The following is a 22,288-nucleotide window of genomic DNA, read 5'->3' as shown; positions in this document are numbered from 1 at the left end:
TTTTGTCAACCCCCATTTTGGGAGCCTCTGCAGCACAAATGGTAGACTTTCAGATGACGCAAAAGCAATTCAAGGTATAATTTCATTAATTTAAGAATCTAAATGATAATCTCTACCTTCATTTGTTCCATAGCTTAATTTCTTTAATGGACGAGAGATGGTATAACGTCTGCAAACAATGCATATTTTCAATATTGCTACTGGAGACCTTTGTAAAAAACAAAACAATAACAGTAGACCATAGTACTTTATTTAATTCACTCATTTATTGGGCCTTATTACATTACATTCATTCCATAGAAAATACATTCAGATGTGACACCTGTTCAGTAAGTGCCAGCTGCTCAATGAAAGCAGGAGCCAATAAAGCATGTGTTAAAAATAGAAACGACTTCTCCCGTCTGCTTGTTGCAATACAAATATTTCTGATGTGTCAGCACACACTATAAAAATATATTTATATTATACTGAAAATGGAAGTCAGTTAATGTTTTCTGGCTCTCAGTCACCAGTGTTGTTTTTTGTTTTTTTTAGATTTCATATTCCTGTATGTGTGTATTTATATATTTGTTTATTTTGAAGCATATGGCAGAGCACATTGAGTACCGTTATAAGACGTGCTGCTTTCTCTAAAAATCTGAGCAGTATTTTTCCTGGAGATTGTTTAATGTTTTTTTCTTTTTCTTTTTTTTTTAAATTAGGAAGAGTAAAATTATTACCGGCTTTAACAGTTTCAAAGCTTTTCTTACAACAAAGCAATAAAAAAAATAAAAAATAAAAAATAAAAAGATGACAGTTTTCACATTCAGTATGATTGGCTGTCATAAATAAATCTACAACAATCACTACGACTAAAATTAACCTCCAGTCTAATACATGAGTGTAATGCCTAATTCTTTAGAGATCTTTGGGGAAGATGCTGCACCGTGAAGTGCTTTTTGGATTTTTGCATTGAGTCCAGTGTTAAGAAAACATATTCACAACCAAATTAGTCAACATGTGCACTGGACACGAGAGATAAATAAAAGCCGACGACATTAATCCTCTTCTCTCCTTGAGTCAGTGCCTTCAAGAGGGATTATTCATCTTCTTGAATACGAGGAGCCAAGAATTCACTTCTTTACCTCTTGATCATTTAAAACATGACTTCTCCTACATACAGTAAGTTGATTAACTTACAAAAACTTGGAAACACACAGTATCTTGATCAGGTAGTTATACCCTGCATATTGCATTTTTCCCTCTAACAAAGTTTTAAAGTATTCAGTGAGCTTCATATACAAAATAGTTCTGTAACTGTGATAGCAGCAGAAAATTTAATGTTTTAATTTCTCCTAAGAGCTGTTTATCTTTTGCACAAAATAAGCGTATACAATACATTTTACGGTATCGTATCATATCTTTTGGGATGCATGTTTTTCCACTGGCATCAAATCACACAGCGCAGACAGATGAGCCTCTCTGTAGCCAGACAGCTACTGTACCTTCTTTGTGTTAAGGCATGTGCACATGCCGACACAGCACATGTGCATAGAGCAGGATAAGAAGTGCTTTTCATTCAGCAAAAGAGGAAAAAAGAACCTCCCCAGTCAAAACTACCTGTCTGCGAATGCACAGCTGCTGAGGTTCAACAGAAAATTGAAAAAGATGAGTAAAAAAAAATTAAAATAGGCGACTAAAGAGACCAGCGTCTTCTCACTACACCTTCACCCTATGTGACTTCACTGAAGAATCATCATCCAAAAAAACTACTGAAGTCATGAAATCCTACAAAATAGCAGTCTGTTGACACAACAGTCAAATTAAAAGAGGCAAAAAAAAACTGGAAAAAAAAGGGAAAAGAAACGGATCACATTTATCATCTTGGCATATATTCCTCTGGAACTCCAGACATGTTTCTTTTCTTCAAGGCAGAGTTTACTGTTTTGATCAGTTCATTGATGTTCGCTCGCATTTCAGGAGTGTACGGGTCGTACTCGAGCTTACGCAACCCCGATCGCTTGAAGTTTCCGTCCTTTTGGCCCTCGACGCAGAGCAGGCGATCCTCAGAAACCTTCAGACCCAGAAACTGGACCATCCCCTTGAGCTGGGAGAACAGATCCCTCTTCAGATTCTCAAAGTGGACCACATGGACGTTCTTCCCGTAGTTCAGCCAGTCCAACGTGTGGGACGCCCACCAAGGAGCGTAGTTCTTGACAAACTCAGGCCACTCTGTGGGACAAAGGAGAGCATAGAAAATGAATAAACAAAGACGTGTGGGTGGCAGCGAGCCAGATGAAGACCTTTATAATGTGCAACATGAAATATGGCGGACAGAAAACCATTTGTTCAGCGTTGAGACGCTAAGGTTTGTGAAGAATAAGACACAATTCAATGTTATGTGTAAAGCAGGAACATTTAGCACACTCACAATTTACCTAATTTGATGTGACGGACACTTTTATAAATAAAATGGAAAAAAAAGGAACATTTAACTAATTATTAGTATTGCTGTATGTATATTTCTGACCCAGTAGATTAACCTATAACCTAGAATAAATCTACAAAACACTCATAATTGTTATTGTGACAAAAACACACGTGTATGAATGCAAATATTCAGAGTTATAGGAGTCACTGGAAACTCCAGAGTGTTGTGATATACAAGGTCTTTACGAGTGCATGTAAACTTTAGCTTGTACTGTATAAATAGGCAGAACAGAAACCAAAGGAAGCCAATGTGGAGGAATAAAGAGACAGTGAGGTTCTGTTGAAAGTGATTGGAAACTAAATCACATGTGAAAAAAGGTGGTGCAACATTCTGTCTATTGTGTTTCTGGAGATAAGAGCTTAAACGAGGAAGCTGTTGCTGCAACTTGTAGAATTTTTCTTTTAAGTTGCACTAAATTTGAAAAATAGCTTTTTATTTTTAAGCAGGGGTAAAAAATTTCCCTTTTTGCTTTTACTTAAGTTGAACATTTTACTCTTAACAGTTCAATGAAATGTGAATACAGTGGCCCTGAATAAAATGAATAACACATGTGAGGAATGACAGAAGGGGAAGTGAGAGTGATGATAACAGAACACTGATGTCATTTAGCTGCAGAGGCCTGCTGCAATTCATGGCAGGAACATTAAGTCATTTCTGAAATGTCTGGACGGTTAAATGGCCATTCTTGGTTGTCAGTCAAACTGCAGAGCTACTGTAGGAAAATCATTTTCTTGCAGCTTTCACTCATTGATTATCTACTGGACCATAAAAGCAGCAGCTGGCAGGAGCTGTGCTGCATTAGAATGCATCTTTACTGCTCCGAGAGGTTGTCGTTAAAGTTTAAAGCCTGCTGACTTTGCAGTGCTGTCGCAGAGGCCGACGATAGAGGCAAGTTTAGTAGCAGAGGAGACAGAATATTATATGCTTCTGAAAACACGACCAGCTGAGGAACTGCATTTCTGACTACATCGACTCTGTTCTCATTTTTTTTTTCTCTATCAGGCTTTCAAAAGGAGCCCGAGCTTAAAATACAAAGAGACCAAAATAATTTAAACTCTTGCCCTGAAAATCCTCTTCTGCTAATGTCTGACTGAACATCAAATTTAGTGGAGATGCGTATGTTTGTGGTTATTAGCGGAGGTTTGACTTCGAATGTTTACGTAAGAGCCTTTAACTAAATCTGCCAGAAAACACTGGGAAAAGAAAAAAAACAACAACCCACTGTGCTCTTCTAAAAATGACATGTCCTACAAAATAAGTTACGCTCGCCCCTGAACTGACTTTATGAGGCCACACTGGAAGGCGTCAGTGTCGGTAACATCATCCGAACCCCACAGTGTCCCTCTGCGGAGGTGAGCGCATCGAATCATACATGTGGGGTCGCGTACGCAATGTCACGCTGACGCTCAAAGTGGAGCCGCTCGCTCTGTATTTGAAGTGGCAGCTGTCAAAAGGACTTTCTCTTTACTGACGCCGCTGCATCATTTCACGACCGGCGCGAGGAGTAAACACTCATTGGAGATGGCAGGGCAAATGTGCTGATGTTTTCACAAAGAGAGACAACTGCTGGGTCGGCAACTCTGCAGCCTCTGGAAAATCGATTAAACCTCATAGAAAGTCAGGGAGACGATACGCGGACAAGACAAAACCAGTTGCCATGGTAACCGAGACACAGTGAACTGGGTGGATGCAGAGACTAGAGCATAATATGCATGAAATATTAAGGTGTCTTATTAAGGAGGATAAAATATGGCTTCTATTTTATAGTTACGGCTCCCAAAAGTTCCATTCTTTAATCCTGCGAGGAAGACTGACCTTATTAATAACGTCTCTTAATCATCGAGCAGACGTAAAAGGAATTTAACGTGTCCAAACTGTGCTGACGCATCGCTAAATGGTTGCACAATGCAGCGTGACGCACTGGATGAACGGCAACATGTCCAAATCTGCTGCACGACAAAGTGGACGAAAATGGACAAATGCAGGGCCCTGAACGCTCATGTCAGTTGTGGTAAAAATCAAACGTGGAATTATTTCAGAAATGCTCAGATGATGTGTTTTTTTACCTCTGGAGCACATACTGTGGCATAAAGTATGCGTGCTGAGTGGAGAAAAATCTGTTCCCACAACTTTCTTAAAGGAACAGTTTGTTGGAAAATATATCTGCTTAGCTTAGCATAAAGACCGCTGCTTAGTCTGCTTACAAGCACATCTAGAGATCACTACGAACATGTAATGTACTGTTTGTTCAGGCGTAATGTCCCCTGAGAACTAGGGACTTTCTGTCGTTGTCACTTTCACTTCCAGTTCTATTTTCTTACGAAGACATCTCAGAACAGAGAGACAAAAGAAAGAGTAGCTGATAAAAGTGCTTTACGGGCAACAGAAAGAGAATTTTATTTGGCCCATGACTCCTCTCCAGGATATGAAGAGTTTGAATTATTGCTTTAAGTGTCTGCAGTGCAACTGGGAAGCATTTCTATAAAGAATGTGTCCATTTTTTAATGTACATTATCCGTGTATGAGTATAGATTTTCCAATTGCGTGTAGAACGATCGTCTGAGTAACAGGACTGGTGGTGACACACGTCATGATCCGGGCGGACCTGTGCTGGTTGGTTCACGGTTTCATTTCTCGAAAAAGACACTTGGACCGCGTCCAATATCATGGGAATGGTTTTGAAATGGCTTCAGATTAAAAACGTCGTGCTCAGCCACACTGGTTGAGGTTAAAACCACAAATGCATCCCATGGTTTGCATATTTCCTCCACTTCCTCACCATTTTGCGTCACCACAGATCACGTCCCGATTCTTTGATCAGATTGTTTGTTATCAACCTATCCATTTGGTTTCTGTGGCTAAAGGCATGTTGTTGTGAGGCTTTATTCCAGATTTGTACATTCATCCAGTCAGCACATCAACATCTTATGTAGTCAGTTTAAAAATGAAACCCGTCCTCAGTGATTTAGTTTGATAAAGGATTTCAATCTGTTTGCATAAACTGTAAAATAACATCTTTACTGTGGAGCCACACATTTCAGCAGCTTACCTTTCCCCCTCCAGTGGGCCTGGGAGGCAAATCCAATATGCCCACCATATTTGCGGTTGAACTCTGCCATGAGGGCCTTATAGGGGTTTCGGATCATGATGATGCTGGAGTCAAAAGCTTCGATCTCCTTCTTGCCGCTCTCATGCGTCTTAATGCAGATCGTCCTCCCACTCCGCCAGTGGTCGCGCTCCCCTTTGAATCCTGCCAAACAACGACGTCCAACAGTGAGTTTATTTAATTCACACAGACGTATTCATGAAAGAATGTTTAAGAAACACCTCAGATACCTTTATTGTAAAGGGAGCCATCAAAGTAGTAGCTGCCGGTGTAGAAACCAGTGGCGAGCTCTATGAGGTGGCGAGCCCAGGTGTTTCCAGCTCCCGGGAAACTGGCGAGAGCCACCAGCTGTTTAGCGCGAGCGGGGAGGAAGTGTCGGTCCATGCAGCGGTTATCTGACGACGCACAAACACAGACAGGCTGAATTATTGATCACTGAAAACTCTAATAAAGTATGACATTCTGTGACAGTGTTTCCAGTGACTCTGTTCAACACATTAAATCTCCAATTAGTCACCGACTGTTAGTCACTTCCTGGTTATTAGCACAGTTTTGTAATAACAAAGGCTACAGGCGAAAAAATTATTATGTTGAAACTTTGGAGGACGGTGGCAATTACATCACATCATCATTAGAGAAGCAGGAAAGGTCACAGTGGGGTTATTTTTTGCTGCGTGTGGGCTCCATCCTCTGATTCCTCCTCATAACAAATTGCCTAATAATGCCCACATTAATGTGCTGATTAAAATGAGCAGCTTAAGAAAAAAAAAAACAGTGGAGTCTAACCAATGCTTATTTCTGAGTTCAGCAGAACATTTGCGTTAACTTCACTTCCCACCGCAGCTTGTTGTTGTTTAGTCTTATTTTTCCTTCACAGTGTTAAATCTCTGTTTTTTGTTAACGAGGCTCCGTGTTTTTGCTGATCCAGGCCGCAGCTGTCTGGTGCTCTGAGGAAACACTGCCCACAACAACACATGCACAAGAGGCACAGTAATGCTGCAGCTCAATGATGCTATTTGGAATAATTTAAAAAAAAGTGTGAATGATATATTGGTTCCTATTTTATACATAAATAAAAAGACATATTTTTAAAGAAGCCTGAAATCTGGTTGCTACAGTGTTTAAAGGGATGTTGTGTCTGAGGCAGATTAACTGAAGGAGCATTCAGTTATGCAGGATGGCAGTAACAGTAAATATAGGAGGACATTATTTTTTAAGTAAACTTCATAGGAAATAAATTATTGTAAATTAAGAAAAAAAAAACAGACCAAAAATGTAGGCTATGAAACATGCACATATATAAATGAATCAACACAGCTGATGTATTGTAACGTACACCAGCTCTGGTGCACAGAGACATACATTAAAAAATAAAGTTCACCCTTTAACTTTTTGTACTTGACTGTGTGACTTTGCTGTGACTGTGACTCTATGCACATTAATGCTAGAATGTTTTTCAGGCTCCGTGCTTCAGCAGGTTCAATTTGACAATAATAAAAACTACAAAAAGTCAAAGTCTCAGCTTTAATGTTGAAGCTCTAACAGAACCACCTTGATGTCTGACAGATGAGGCGGCATGCTTTGGGCCACATGTTGTTCGTTTTTTACCCCCACGCCATCCTCTGTCTGTAAAGAACTTTGTTCCTCATTTGAACTGGGTGCTTCTTTTGTATGTTTCTATGAACTAGCCTTTCTGTTTTTGAGGCTTATCTTGGTTTTGATTTTTGCAGTCACAAAGTCTTTTCTTGATCGTTGACATGTAAACCTGTTTCCTGGAGAGATGACTTGACTTGCTGTGCAGTCATAAAGACTCCTCAGTCTACCGGGTCCTTTGCTTAGAAGCAATGCACCTGTGATTGTGGCGAGCTTTGATGCCTCTTGTGATGCATGTTTTGCTCCGTTGAGCCTCATTATGATCTTCTTCCTATTTGCTGCTTCTATAGACAGAGCCTCACCTCAATCTAAACGGCAGCTCTCCATTCATCATCAGCCGAAGCGTGAGAGCTCAGAACTGATTGAACATTTAGCATCCAAGTGTCCAATTACGTTTTAATTCTTGCCTTTAGGCAGAGTGTTTATAAAGTGCTACACATTGCTTTCCATGCTGACATAAATCTACTCAGATTACCTGTCTGAAACCCATTCATTTGTGTTTCTGTAACTTTCAGCCACTGCGTATTCATTTTTCACTGCAATATAAAATCCTGCATCTCTATGGAAACAGCACAGCCAGAGAACTCAAATAAGCCTTTTGTGAAGTGACACAGCTATAATGACATAAATCATTTTTAAAAAATGGTTCGAGCGAATGGTCTGTTTTTGTCCATTTTTTAAATGAAAATAAGGTGATTTTGATTAAAAAGTCAACATTGTAAGCTTAGATTTAGTTAGATTTCCCGACAAAAAGGAATGTCACAGATTATTAGACAATCAGATAATTGAAAATTTGACAATTACAGTTTGTGGCTTTGATGAATTGTGATTTCAGACCAGATGACAGGTTTTGGGGTTCGGAGGGTTAAAGTTAAGAATCTGCACATTCACATTGGATCTATAATCCTATTGTAAATGGAATGCGCTGAAGCCCAGAGACTGGAGAACAAAAAAATATGTTCTTGTCAAAATCTTTCAGTCTGTATTTCCTGCACACAGACGGTGGCTAGCACTTTGGCTCCCTGAAGCTGTTCACATTCACCCTCCACATACTGCTGTGACTATGCAGCAAGCAGACACCAAACTTTACCTTGAACCTGCGTCTGGTACACAACAAAGAACTTGTCGTTCCCACAGCTTTCAAACTCTTCCCCGTGGCAGCGGTTGAGGCACATGTCCTCGTTCTCCAGCTCATGAAGGGAGAAGAGAGGAGTCGGGAAGCCGCAGTAACATCGATCTCCAGCCAGGACAGCCAGCGATTTCTCCTGAAATACAGAAGCCATTAGACACTGAAGACAATCGCACAACGTATAAAATGTACAATTCATGAACACACACGACTGCTCACCCTCTCCGTGCACATGTCCACACACTTGTCCACAGACATGTTTTGGATGATCGCGCTGAAAGGCAGAGCCAATGTGACATTGTCTGGCCGGTGGAAACACCCTTTGAAAATGGCACTGCCATCTGAAACAGACAAACCAGGATGTTACTCGCCAGCAGCAAAAATAAAACAGTACATACTCTGGTTTCATAGTTCCTGAGCACAGCCTCTATCAGTGGCCTCCAGCCACTGACCCCTGATGAAGAGATCCCAGTGGGACGACTGAGGCCCTGACCCGCCTGCAGACTGAACCAATAGCAGCGCTCAGGAGCCTGCAGTGTGATGGTGACCTTTAACCTCCGGTCCTCTCTCTGGGCTGATGGATGGACCGTATATCACAAAAAGCAGATAAGAGCTGCTCCCTTCTTTCACTTGAAAGTGTTAGTTTATCTTTCAGATCATGTTTCACACACTGGCTGCATATGCATTAAAAAATAATTACAGAGCTACTGTGAAATTATTTGCGATCAGCTCTCAGACTTTTTAGAATAAACAAACCAAATTGGAATGATAAAGAGGTTTTCATTTATGATTGAAATGTCTCACAGGCTACGTTTCAAGTCCCTGCTAAAGAATATCTCAACATCTATTTCACATTTCTTTCAGCCTGTCAACATGTCAGCGATGCTGATATACAGTACTTATGAAACTGTCTCTGCTGTCAACAGACGGTTATGAATTAATAACAGAGTGAGAGAAACCAAACACAGATTTCTACCGTGACAGATAGCGTGATGAAGACAGCTTGCTTGCTCAAACATAGCTGAATAAAATATGCAAATGGAGCCATGCGTATGCGCTACTCCTTCCTATTAATGTTCAAGCTGCCAATAACTGCAACTAACCAAGACTGCTGCACTCACCTCCGCTTCTCTTCTTTGCAAGTGTCAACTATCACTGTTGTTAGGTGTTAAAGTAAGTTACCAGACCTTGCAAATTAGCTCGAGCTGTGTGTGTGTGTGTGTGTGTGTGTGTGTACTGTTTTATTTATTCTTGACCTTTATCTCTGAATAAAAGTTAAATTTTTAACGTCATCTCTAAGTTCTCTGTATTTTCCTGCAGTATGCTTGCAGCACCTTTGCTCTCACGTGTTTGAGCTTCAGATAAATTTGAAATGTTTTATTGGAACTGCAAGGGAAGCTGTGCTTCCTCTTTCTGCTTCTCTACTTGACTTTTCTACTCTGATTCGTGTCTGTTTGTTGATCACAAACAAGGTCTAGAGAAGCAAATGACAGCTGCGTCTATGTCGGGTTATTGTAGCTGTTGACTGTCAAGCATGTGAGCTCATAAGTGGCAAAAACCCACAAAACAGCCACCTCAACACATTTCCTGCATTTCCTCTTTGATGTCCTGAGTCGGGCTCACATGACAAGCGATCAGGGTTAGAGGTGAAAACGCAAACACGAGGAGCTTACACAGCAGTTTGATAACTGGCAAACAGAGGAAGAAAAAGCAGAAATGAAAATAATAATAAACAAACAGCAGAGAACCAGGAACGACAATTTATAGATTACAGATGGATCATGGCTAGATTGATGAGCTGTGTAAATCGTTGTCATAGTTCTAAGAAATAGCAGGCAGGTGAGAAAAAGGAAGATGGACACGGTTTGAGAGGTTACCTCACCTTGTGGCTGGGACTTTTTTAGATTTCAGAGTAAAAAAAAGGAACTAATAATAGCTTAAGCACCAATTTTACACAAACTCTGTGAGAGCAGGATATTGGCATCCTGTTTTCACTTCTGATAATCAGCTCTTTCTTGCAGCATTTCAGGTTTTACCAGCAGGCAGCGATTGTTTAAGATGCAGACCACGGCTGGCTGGGCTACGTAGGTAGAACAGCTCTCCGGGGGAAAGAGGTAAACACAACAGAGCAGCCTGCTCCCAACAGTGGCAATAAGCAAAAATAAAACAAATATTTTCCCCTCAAAGCAGCCAAGGTTGTTATGTTTCTGGATCAAAATTGCATTTCTGTGCTCTAGTGGATGCTGTCAGTGATACAGTATGCTCAGGTGTGTTCAGGTCTTTTTTAGGACATGGACATAAATTAAATGTTTTCAATATCTTTTTTAAAAGGGATATTTACACGTCCGACTATCTGAGACGCTGGTGAGTCAGAAGGCAGCGTCTCAGCCTCTGGGTCAACTTTTGTGACTTAAGTTATTGAAAGTGGAAATGGTTCCAATTTCAAATGTGACAGCGCTCTCTTGTGGAGCAGCATGTGGTTTGTATGAAGCACACGACGTGGGTTTTGTGTTGTTTCTTTGTTGCTGGGCGTCGGACTCACAGCGGCGCGCTGACTCCTGGCTCAGCTCCAGCCTATAGATGGACAGTCTGTTGGCTCCTCCACACAGGTTGCTCTTCTCTCCTTTGCACTCCATGTTGCATTCGCTCTCTGAAGCGTTGGGCGCCTGAATCTTGTGACCACAGTAGCACTCAGCTCCAAACTCCAGGCCTGCATACATATAACCTCTGGAGGGAAGAGGGAGAGAAAACAGGAGGAGGAGGGGGGAGTAGCATTGTTAGTCAAAGAAGACAAACAGGCTGAAGTGATTGTTGTGAACCTTCATTATGTTTCTTAATCCTTCACAGGCCGGCACAGTTTATCCTTCTGAGCAGCTGGGTGAGCTGTAATCAATAAAAACAAACAAATGATACACTGAGGATGCAGCAGATGAAAACACATGAAAACATGGCTCTAAAATGATATATCTCCGTTTGACGACTGAAAATGAGAGATGTTATATTTTCTGCAGGCCTCTAAGGCGAAGCCAATTATAACCGAGTGTGCTTGGGAACTGAATTCATCACACAAAGTCTCTATTTTCTGTTGCTTCATAGAGGATTTGACTCCCAGGAGGCCTTTCAGATGCAATTAGACGTCTAACACACCCCTCACACAGGACAAATCCCCTGGGCTGTCAATCAAACCCCAACCTCTGTGTGCTACTATGTGTTGCCCCTCATTTGTTTGTCTGTTTTTATTAACCCGCTGCTCGGGGAGAGGAGGCGGGCGGGCTGCAAGAGGCAAGAAGCGAGAGGAGAAGGGAGCTGAAAACAACCATCTCTTCTCTGCTCCCATTCTCCGCTCTGTGAACCAGTGATGGGTGTAATTCAATGCATTCGATAGAGCCGTCCCTGGTATTCCTCAGGGAAGGGAAAAAAAAAAAAAAAAGAGGTGAGAGGAAGACGGTGAAGAAGCAGAGGGAGGAGATGTGAAGGAAAACAGGTAACAAGGGAAGCAGGGAGATAAACGCTTTGAAAACTGGAGCACATATTTCTGTTCTTTATATATTAACACGACAAAAACACAAAGAATCCACAAAAAAATGTATTTTAGCCAAATAGGAACACAACATTGAATCGACTACTGTTTCCATTAAAATGGATGAGTTTGAAACTGTGTGATGACCGAATGTAAACTTTTAGTAGTCAGTAATCCAGGACAGAAAAACTATTCACAGTATCCAGCAGCTCATATTATTCGCCCCAGGCTCGGTAAGAGTTTAACATGACCATAAATGAAGGCCGGCGAAGTTTTTCCACAGAAAACTCTTCATGGATCACGATCACATTGAATTAGAGTCTTTCCCAAACTGAAGACACAAAGTTGGAAACACTCTGAGACAACCCTCAGACTGCTGTCTGAAACATCACTGTGTGCTGGAGCATTAAGACGTCCCTTCACCGAAACCAAGGCGTCAAGCCCAAAATATGAGACACAGCCTCAGAGCAAAAGTACACAAAATATCTGCACTTTTAGTCACGCAGCGTTTCAGTTAAACATTCGCCCGTGTGGTGTTTTCAACTGCGATAAAACAAAGGGACGGCGTAATCTCACCTCAAGCTCGTATCACATGAGCTTTATCAGCGGATGTCTTCAAACCAGCTGCTGAATTGAAATCTCTGTTTGCCTTCCCAGGCCCTCTCAGTCACCTTTTGGCAAATTTCTATTTCAAGAAGGAATTCTGAAACTGTGAATACTGTGCCTGTATGAAAATGTGATCAGATTAAAAGCTCCAAAACCAGGACTGGAGGTGAGCTTTTTGGCTCATCTGTGTGTTTTTTTTTTTTCTCTCCGGTATTTTAATTATTATGCCTGTATTAGTCAATAACTGGCCATCAGATCAGATCAATCCTTCTGGCTCTAAAACACCTCAAATGGGAAAATACCTTTTAATCGCTGTCAGGTTTTTAATCTCCACATCAGGTCTTCTGCAGTATCAGTTCTACTTTGTTTCACAGCTGAACAGTGAGAATACAAAGATGTGAAGGCAGCGAGATAACTGATAGATGAGCTTTGTGTTGTTTGCTGCTGTTTTACCTTTCTGCACAGTTGTCTTGGCAACGGAATACAGTCATTTTTTTGTAGTCAAAAAAGGAAACTCCTCTCAGCGCTCTTTTCTGAGTGTCGTCCACGTAGCAGCCAATGTACTTTGCTGGAAAAGAGAAGAAAAAAAAAAATACATAAGTTAGGCGCACATACAGATATATTGAGTACATGTACACAGAACATTCAGAATCCTTTGTGAAAAGTGAAAACGATCCACAACGGTATCTTCTTCACGAGGCGGTGTAGTAACAGAGCACATGAGGAATCCAAACTGGGGCAGAATGCTTATTTATTTATAAGGACACACATCCCCTTCTAGTGGCCTGTAACTGTAGTGGCAGTCATCTCGCTGCATTTTTCAGAAGTGTGTGGGGGCTGGGCTCCAGTGAACCTCTGCAGAGGGATACAGTGACCCTTCAACGCCTTCTTGCCTCTCATTAAAACAATGTTCTCCTGTTTGACCAGGCCACACAGGCTCTCCCAACAAACCTCTCGCCATCTGTGCTGTGCTATTACCCCTCTGAGCCTCTGTTAATAGCTAAATGGCCGAAGCATACAGCCCCCTGCATTACCTTAATTGTCGGGCTCTAAAGGCCTGCATTTCAGCAGCATGTGGTGTGCTGCAGTGGGCTGTAATCTTCCTTCTAACTATTGTTGTGCTCGGAAATAATCTGCTTTTTGATGGAGGGGAAATGCTGCTTTAAATGGAGCTCTGGTTTGAATAAGCACATTTCTGTTTAGCTTGACCTGAGAGTGGAGGATAAAACTGCAGATGCGACTATTTAAACACACAAACCCTCTGAAATAACATAGTACCCAGTGAGTCATATTAACTAATGTATTTCATGTGTACTCTTCCTCCAGCCTGCTTGTTTTCCCATCAGTACAGTACGTGTCCGAGCTGCTGCATCTTTTTACTGCAATATTCCCTCCAAATTACATTCACAGTCAAAGAGAAGGATTGCTTATGGAGTAAGAGGAGGGAAACCCATCTCTTAACCTCCAACACAACGTGGTTAAGTCTACCAAGTAATGAGCGGTGCTGGATGCACGAGAGCAAACGAACGCTTTGAAGCTATTAATTACTGCATCATCACGTTCAGCTGCAGTCTCGTGAGGTTCGCATTTCAGAAAAAGGAAAAAGGGTGGGAGGGAAGAGGAGGACTGAGAAACCGTCATTTCATCAGATAACCCAAAGCTTGAATGTACATGTAAACATGTTTGTTTTCCTGTCCTTGAATCGGAAAAAAAAAAAAAAAAAAAAAGCCTACCACTGTACAAGTTAGAAAAACATTGTTCTGTAATGTTCTGCACTCTAATGCACAGCAGGGTACTGCACTGTGACTCAGAGGTTTTGTAACAGAATAAATTATTTATTTTCTTTTCTGGCTTGACCTTCTTCGTGCTCGCAGATGTTGGAGTCTTTCCCAGAGTAGAGTGAGTTAAAAAATCGGGAGGCCGGCCTCCACGTTTTACCATAGGACCAACAGAGACGGAGCATCAGTCACTCACACTTATGTTTCATATTTATGGCCGGTTTAGTTTCTCCATCTGCCTGAACAGAACTCTGGAGAGAAACGGAAAAACCAACATAACTAAAACGGAGCTGTAGTAAAATCTGTGGGTTATTTACGGATATGAAGCATCTACTTTAAGACTTTATGGATGAATAATTAGAAATAACCAAATAGCCTGGGTTCATTCCCGGTCGTCTCCCTGCCAGTCCTGCGGTATGCGAACCAGATGTTTATCACTGCAGGGCTGAACGGTTCTTACTTTTGTTTTTGTCCATGGTACATAACTACAATTTAAAGGCACTTAAATTTTATTTAAGAATTTAAACTGCATGTCCTGGAGAAACATTACGTATATTTATCTGACAATTAAGACGTTTTGCAGATTTTACATGCAAAGCACAAGAACTGACTCTAAAATATGCATTATCACTGATTAGCCCTTTGAACCTTACTGGTTTATTTGGAGTTTTTTTATGCTCCTCTCGTACTTTTACTTATTGTGGGCTCTTTTTTCACTGCAATATAAAGTCCTGCGCATCTATGGAAACAGCACAACCATAGCAGGAAGTAGAGAGAACTCATAAATGTCTTTAGTGCAGTAGGACACAGTAATAATGCCATAAACCAGGAAAATAAAACAATAATTGAATTTCTCTCGTTATTTATTTTACGAAAATGTAAAAAATACTGCCCAACAGTAAATTTAACTGTATTCAACCTGCTACAAAATAACAACCGGCTTGTAAATTAGGGAAATATTTTGCTTTTTACTATTTGACAACTGTGGTTATTAAAAGTAATGCATCAGTAGCACCAAGCCAACATTTTTTCGTAAAGTTTTGAAAGGTTTACTTGTAACAGAGTGTATTAACATTTTGGTATTACTACTTTTGTTCCTAAGTAAAGGATCTGAGCAGGTCTTTTACAATTTTCTACGATCTGTCATCGTGTAGAGAGGAGCTGGACCGAACACAGGGTATTTTCTGGAATCCATGCTGCAGATAACGAACTGTTGACTTTGTTTTTAATAATTTATCCTTTATCCAAGAGTGTAGAAAGTGATTGACAGGATAAGAAAAGCAGCGAGGAGGAAGATAGAACAGAGCCAGGAGTAAAAGATATCTTCGAAGCAGCTAATTTGATAACGTTTCATTTGGAAAGTAAGCAGGATATTTGTGCCATTCAGCTCAGGACGGGATCAGATAAGATGTCCTGTGCTCGCGGGGGAGTTTACATGTAAACTCTGTCTGATGTGATCTGAAAAAGGCAAATAAAAACTGTAAATCCTGCCGTCATATATTTGACATTATCATACTATGTCAGCCCATGTGAACATGTGCTGAGCAGCACAAAGCGAAGCTGCAGCTGAAGCACAGAGGGCGAGATCCTTGAAGGATTTACAACCGAGAAGAGACAGAGGACTTAATCATAATCATCATCTCACTACACTCTCAAGAGATTTCCCCCACGAACAATTACAGCTAGGAATGTCGAGTCATTAGGATGCTGCAGTTTGTAATCAAGAGATTTTTTTGAATCAGTTTCATATTAGCATGAAGTGCAACAAAAGCAGCTTGTGTGTTTGCCAGTGGATGTGCATTACGAGTCAGCTTGTGGTATGAAGTTTGAATAACTGCCCAATAGTCTCGCTGCTTTCAGTTACTGTGACAAACACAATGTTCTGAGAGTTTCATGCACGCTGACTATTCATTAATTTCGGAACACTGCAAATCGTTTCTTGTTGCAGACCTAAGGCCAGTAAATCCTGCTTTGGCTGATCTGCACATGTGTACTGCATTGTTTTATTCTCTTTAATAGATTTTGTATGTGAGAGAAGCCAACCGCTGTGAACAAGCACTAAAGTATCTGGGCAAAGGTCAGATGAGGCTGGTTGGAAAACTGCCAAACTGAAAAAAAAAACCCTCTCTGCAGCAGCAGCAGCACAGTGAGGCATGTATCTCTGTTTAACCCACCTCTTCCATCGTCCGTGTCTTTGGCATTGCGCCCTTTAAGTGCACGGTTCCAGTTGCTGGTGTAGTCTCCCCCCCTGCCCTCCGCCTCCCGGCGCTCATGCATGGTCTTCTTCATCCACGGAGGACCGTACCTCCGTCCGGTTCTCCGTGTCTCCTTAAACACTCTGCTCATGATGCTGAGCCCCCGAGTGTCTGACGACGAGGTCCGGCTGCCCATCTCTGAAGCCACAACAGAGTCCCGGCCCCCTCGGGCTCCGGGGCCGCTGTCCCCGACGAAGCCAGAGTGCAGGAAGACGAGGCTCCCGGCGGTCAGGTAGAGGAGGATGAGGGAAAAGAATCGGACAGGTTTCCTGCGGAAGTAGCGCTGTATCTTCAGCAGAGGCTTGGCCATGCTGGCTCCCCCTGCCACTCAGGGACACTCTCCCAGTGATGAAAACTCATAAAGCAGAAGAATCAACACCAGCTCCCAGCACGCAGCCCCACTGGGCACCAGGGAAAAAGTCAGTGGAAATGTCTTAATCTTGTATGAAGGTCATCCAAACAGCATAACTTTCCCCTCGTGTGTGAATCTTCAGTCTCATAAGGAGGATTTTTTTTTTTGTTTGGCAGCCGATGGTGTCCACGTGAGAGCGTCTCTGCTGACGGTCGGATCCTGACAGCCGGCTCAGGGGCCACGGCATGAAAGGTGAGCGGCTCCGAGTGAAAGATGATCGTCCGGCACTGCTTTCACTGCAGTCATCAGCCTACAGAGATGCCACGCCGGCACACCAGTGGCACTTTCTCCCACGCTGCGCAGAAGGAAGAGGGTTTTTATTTACCGGCTGAGCTGAGATCCTTTCGGCTTTGTGCGGCCGACTATTCACTGAGACGATCCGGGAGAGAGAGGGCGTGACTCACCATCTGCAGCAAAGACACACACACACAAAAAGAAAAGGCGCACACCTGAGTAAGCTTCATCACATGGATAAGAGGAAAAATAACACGATCAAGTTACAAACGCGTGAAGAAAACAGATCTCAAACTTCATAATAAGCTTTGAAATAATCCAAAAAGTAGCAACACGGATGCAATTTAATATCTACTCTGTTATAATCAGCAGCCCAACTTTACTATGAATAACAAGTAGAACTGCCTTCACACTTCTGTCAAGCTCACTAACTGAGCAACTACCTCACTGTATGGAGCACAGATAAGCAAAGACTGTCAAATCACAGGATTAAACGCAATTAAGCATCTCGGAAACATATCTCTGTTGTTAATTATTGCACCAGAAAAACTTCACTCTATCAAGCTCACAGTTCTGCATTATCCTCAACAAATCATCTGAAGCCAAAAGGGAAAGAAAAAAAACAAAACTCTACCCTGCAGCATTTTCACTGAAGTCTTTGAGATCTAACGTGTGGGAATTGGAGAAAATTAAAAAACATTAGTCTGGATGATCTAAGGTGACAGAAAACGAGCAAAAAAAGGCTCAAGTGACTTTGAAGGAATGCAGAGGTTACCACCGTGTCAAGCTCAGCGTTTTCATCCATTAAATCTAAAGCATATGCTCTAATTGGCTGTTGTTGTTTTTTTAAATCATAATTCTCTTTAGGATTTCCTGCATTTTTTTTTTGGGAAGGGGGGGCAGATTGCTGGATACTGACTTCCCAAATTCTCTGCAGCCTCTCTCAAAGGAGTCTCTGTTCTGGGACGAGCTCGCAAGGCTACAATTGGAAGGTGTAACGCAACACTCCTCGAGGTCAGGGAATTTTCCAGAACATTCGAGGGGACACTCGCCCTTGTGGCTCTCCGTCTGCCTCCTGGACAAATCCGTAGAACACTTGTCACCTGAAACCTCAATGGCACCCCTCTAGCTTTTCCAGCCCTCTAGTTTTTCCTCCTCCTCTGCAGTCTGGGAAGAGTCTGGGACCCTCAAGGAGAAACGGATCACGTTCTGCTCATGTGCTTTCAACCTGCAGCATCCACAAACACAAATCATCTCATCTGACTTGGCAAAAACTTTTTGTCCTGATCAGGAGCCTCTGAATATCGGCAAGGACGGTTTCTATTACACAAGTCTTTGTATGCATTTTAATTATTCAGCGTTTGGTCCATATTAAAATCAGATCTGTTTTCCGGAGGCTAAATGTTTCGGCTTTGAGTGAAGGGTGAATCGAAAACATAGGAAATGATATTAGTGTGCTGCAAACTCAGGACATAAAAGACATAAACAAGAGAGCTTCAAAGTCTCAAAAAAAAGGAGGAAAAAATATGCCCTAGAAATAACTCTATTATGGTGTCTAGTTGCTGGGATACTGTTAAAAGACTTTCAGAGCATGAACAAATAAACGTGCGACGGGAATTGTTTGACGTTTTATTTGCTTTCTTGCCAAGAGTTACACGGAAAGATTAATACGACTCTCATGTCTCAGTTAACATGTCACATCTGATTTGTTTAATCTGAACACAAATAGATTTTTTTTTTTCCCTTCTCGTCAGTCTTTATGCTAAGCTAAGCTAATCAGCTGCTTGGCTGTAGCTTCACATTTGGTGAGCAGACGCAAGAGTGGCATCAATATTCTTGTCCGTCAAACCAAATGAGGCCGTTGTCCAAACGATTCCATTAAACATTTGTACGAAATGTCAGAAATGTCAAATCAGTGATATTTTCATTCCAGCGAACGACGTCTGTTCCACACGAACGCAGTTACACAGTATGATAATTCCTTCATTTCGACAGCTCAGCAGCTGTATAAACATTATTGAAAAGTGACCCCTACACTCCACCTCCGCACATCGAACCATGATGATTTTTCAGCGCTGTGTCAGTATTTTGCTCCACGTAGACGGAGAAAAAGATTTATATTTCAGGAAAAATGATATTCAGTGACTCCTAAACAAGCTGCTCTTTGTTTCAAAATGAAAATAGGAGAAATTGAATCATATCGAGGATCGGGTTGCGAGGTTGAAGCGGCAAAATAAAACTGCATATTTCAACGTACTTCCTGTTCGCTGTGGAGCGAAACAGTATCCCGAAAATGTGCGGCGGTCCTCGTTGGGATTAAGGTCTTTGAAGGTCGTGAGCAAAGATGCACAAGAGGGCATTGTTTGGGAAACGATGTGTTTGGGCCGCTGCAGCTGAAAAGCAGTGAAGTGCTTCAGTTCTGTTTATGGGAGAGAACAGATGGAGAAACTGACATATGGATACATGCGACACCTAAACCGCTCTGCCTCGCATGAACGCAGCAGGGCCACACACAGGTTAATTACTGGTGTTAATAATTCATATCCCCGCGGTTACGAAGATGAAACTGAACTCTACTCGTGGTTAATTTGCAGCATCTAATAACAGCCACAAAAGCGTGGATGGACTCTTACTGCACCTGTATGGATCCTTGTATGGACAAAAGAAACAAGAGTTTGCTCACCACAACCACACTAGAGGCAGATTTATATCAGGCACACTGCTCTGCTTCTCCACCGGCTTAGTTTAGCGATTATTTAGTTGTGTTTGCTCGTAAAACAAATTGGTTTTAACCTGATAATGCCAATAATTGGATCAGAGGAACACAGAGGAAACATGTCAGCACCAAATTTTGTGGCAGTTCATCCAACAATTCGCTCAAAAACTCTCATGTCAACCTCACGGTGGCGCGAGAGCGAAATTCAAACAATCACCAAAGTCATTTAGAGCCACCATCTGTAAAAAATTGCAATCCAAACATTTGCTGAGATATTTCAGTCTGGCCTCAAGTGGAGGCACAACTAACCAACCGACGGGCGCTGCCAACACTAGAGCAACATAAGGTGGCTGCAATCCCCAGTGTCTGCTCTCCGTATGTCTGCAGCGCTGCGTCCTGCACGTTTGTTCTCCTAAAAAGCCACTACAGGTGAATTTGTTCCTCATTCAGAGCTAAAAACGGGTCGAGTGGTTAAAAATCAAGCAGACAGACAGAGAAAGAGGAAACGCTACAGACAAGAGGCAGGAGGTGCCGTAGAGGTCTCTTTGCAGAAAATTACTCAAGTGGAGTGGACATGAACTCACTGACTGACCATTAATTCACATTCATATTAAATGAGCCAGCAAATATTTAATCAGAGCGGATTTGGGGGAGGAAACGTCAAAGTTAATCTTCGGTGAGCAGGCGGACAGCCAGCTCTGCTTGTGCTGCAGGCAAATGGCTCCACAAGTCAATCCATAAATATTCTTCATATCTGTCCAGGGACTCATTGACCACGCAGAGGGCTGAGCAAGACAGAACCGCGGCCAACGCTGCAGCATCTCTCGAGTTCAGAACAAGACAAGTGTCAGTTAGCGCGGGCCACTGGTGGGTTCACACGGAGCTCCATTAATGTAAGAAACTATCCTTCAACTGAGACGACAGCAGCAGCAGCAGCAAAAGGCTTCTAGCGGTGTGATTATGTAACGTTTTCTAGCTGGAGGAGAAGCAACAGCCAATAAACAGTCAAACTGATGACATGATATGAGGTTAAAAAAAAAAAAAGGGAAAATTTCTACAAGATGTAAAAATACAAGCGAAACGTGTTTTCGATTCATTTTTATCAGCTGAAAAATGTCAACGAGATTTCAACTCTGAGGAGGTTGGCTTTTTAGGAGGTGGATATTTTGCCACGATAGGCAGATAAAAATTTTGTTTGTGATTGTTACTTGGCTCTGCAGATGTAATCTATTTCCATTCCCTCATCCCCTGATTGCCAAAAAGCATTCTTTTCACTCCAACGTGGGTGAGGCTTCTTCACTGCTAGACCTCCGAATCTCCAGTGCAAGTCACACCAGCTGAATTAAATTAGCTGCGATATCCTCCCGTAGTGTAAAAACCAGGGTCTCTCGCAACAGTTGGGAGCCTAAACGCAGAAAACCAACCGCGTGAGGAAAAGTCAGGGAAGTTATGTTGGTGCGCAGTGGAAAATAACACCGATAGTCTTTAACAATGGGCTTCTAGAGGCAAGAAACACATTGTTGTGATTGAAACAGTCATTAATAACAGTGGCAGGAAGACAAGGTTATCAGGAGCTCCGGTGCCAGCAGCAGTGAACGGAAACCAACCCGCCCCCTGTTTGCACAACTTAAAGTCCCATCCGGTGAGAGTGCTGCGTGTCCTCAGCAGCAGAAGGGTTAACGGCATTAGCTGCAGCAGGCGCGACCCTCCCCTCAACCCTGGGGCCTGTCTTTCCGCTCTCCTGGTGTGTTTGGCCTGCCAGTGTGCATTAGCTATGTTTATCAAATCAAATCAAACTAGAAATCACATTCCCGCAGTAATAACACTGAGCATGCTTGCGTCTATACGCAGATCGCTTCACGTCATCCGACCTGCGAAGCTTCCTGAAGCCTCATTACAGGAGCAAATCAGAAAGCTCGTCTGAATGAGAAGCTCGTTCTTTGATACAAAAAACAACAAAATATAATGTAGTGAAACTGTGGAAGCCTCAAATAAAACCAGCCGGGTGCCAAAGTTTTGCTGCTCTGCTGAATAAATTCAAGCGGCTCGCTCGGTGCAGATGGCAACTCTTAGGAGTGCATGACCCCTGAAAACTGGAGTGTGAACATGGCTGCTTCCAATAACAACAGGATCACGCTGCCAAAGCAGTTTTCTTCGCTTGGAGTTTGGCTAAAGCCGCCGCAGTATGTGCTACAGTTTTGGCTTCGCATTTTTGTGTCAGCCATTTTAATTAAACCTGTGTTTGATCTCGCTGTGTGCCCACATTAGTGATTGGCTTAACGCCCAATACACTTAATTACTGGTGGCCGCTCAAAAGGAAGCCGATCAGCAAAGATGCTCGCGAGAATCTCCGTACAGTAACGAACCATATGAAGCAAGGAAAGCAGTTTTGAAACTCTTGCCAAGCTT

General features: G+C 42.2%; 1 protein-coding gene across 1 annotated transcript in view; it reads right to left on the bottom strand.

The window, feature by feature from the left end:
• Window positions 1–231: 231 nt before the first annotated feature.
• Window positions 232–22,288, bottom strand: part of wscd2 (WSC domain containing 2) — a 36,279-nt gene continuing 14,222 nt past the window's right edge. The window contains exons 2-9 of the mRNA XM_008276568.1: window positions 16,437–17,336; window positions 12,938–13,052; window positions 10,901–11,085; window positions 8,578–8,699; window positions 8,320–8,494; window positions 5,807–5,971; window positions 5,520–5,720; window positions 232–2,211 (exon numbers count right to left, since the gene is read on the bottom strand). Of these exons, the coding sequence (XP_008274790.1) occupies window positions 1,859–2,211; window positions 5,520–5,720; window positions 5,807–5,971; window positions 8,320–8,494; window positions 8,578–8,699; window positions 10,901–11,085; window positions 12,938–13,052; window positions 16,437–16,827 (1,707 nt within the window). The 5' untranslated portion in view covers window positions 16,828–17,336 and the 3' untranslated portion in view covers window positions 232–1,858. The remainder of the gene's footprint in view (window positions 2,212–5,519; window positions 5,721–5,806; window positions 5,972–8,319; window positions 8,495–8,577; window positions 8,700–10,900; window positions 11,086–12,937; window positions 13,053–16,436; window positions 17,337–22,288) is intronic.

Source organism: Stegastes partitus, unplaced genomic scaffold (genome assembly GCF_000690725.1).
Source record: "Stegastes partitus isolate 25-593 unplaced genomic scaffold, Stegastes_partitus-1.0.2 Scaffold77, whole genome shotgun sequence".
Classification (NCBI taxonomy): domain Eukaryota; kingdom Metazoa; phylum Chordata; class Actinopteri; family Pomacentridae; genus Stegastes; species Stegastes partitus.
This window is presented reverse-complemented; position numbering and strand designations above follow the sequence as displayed.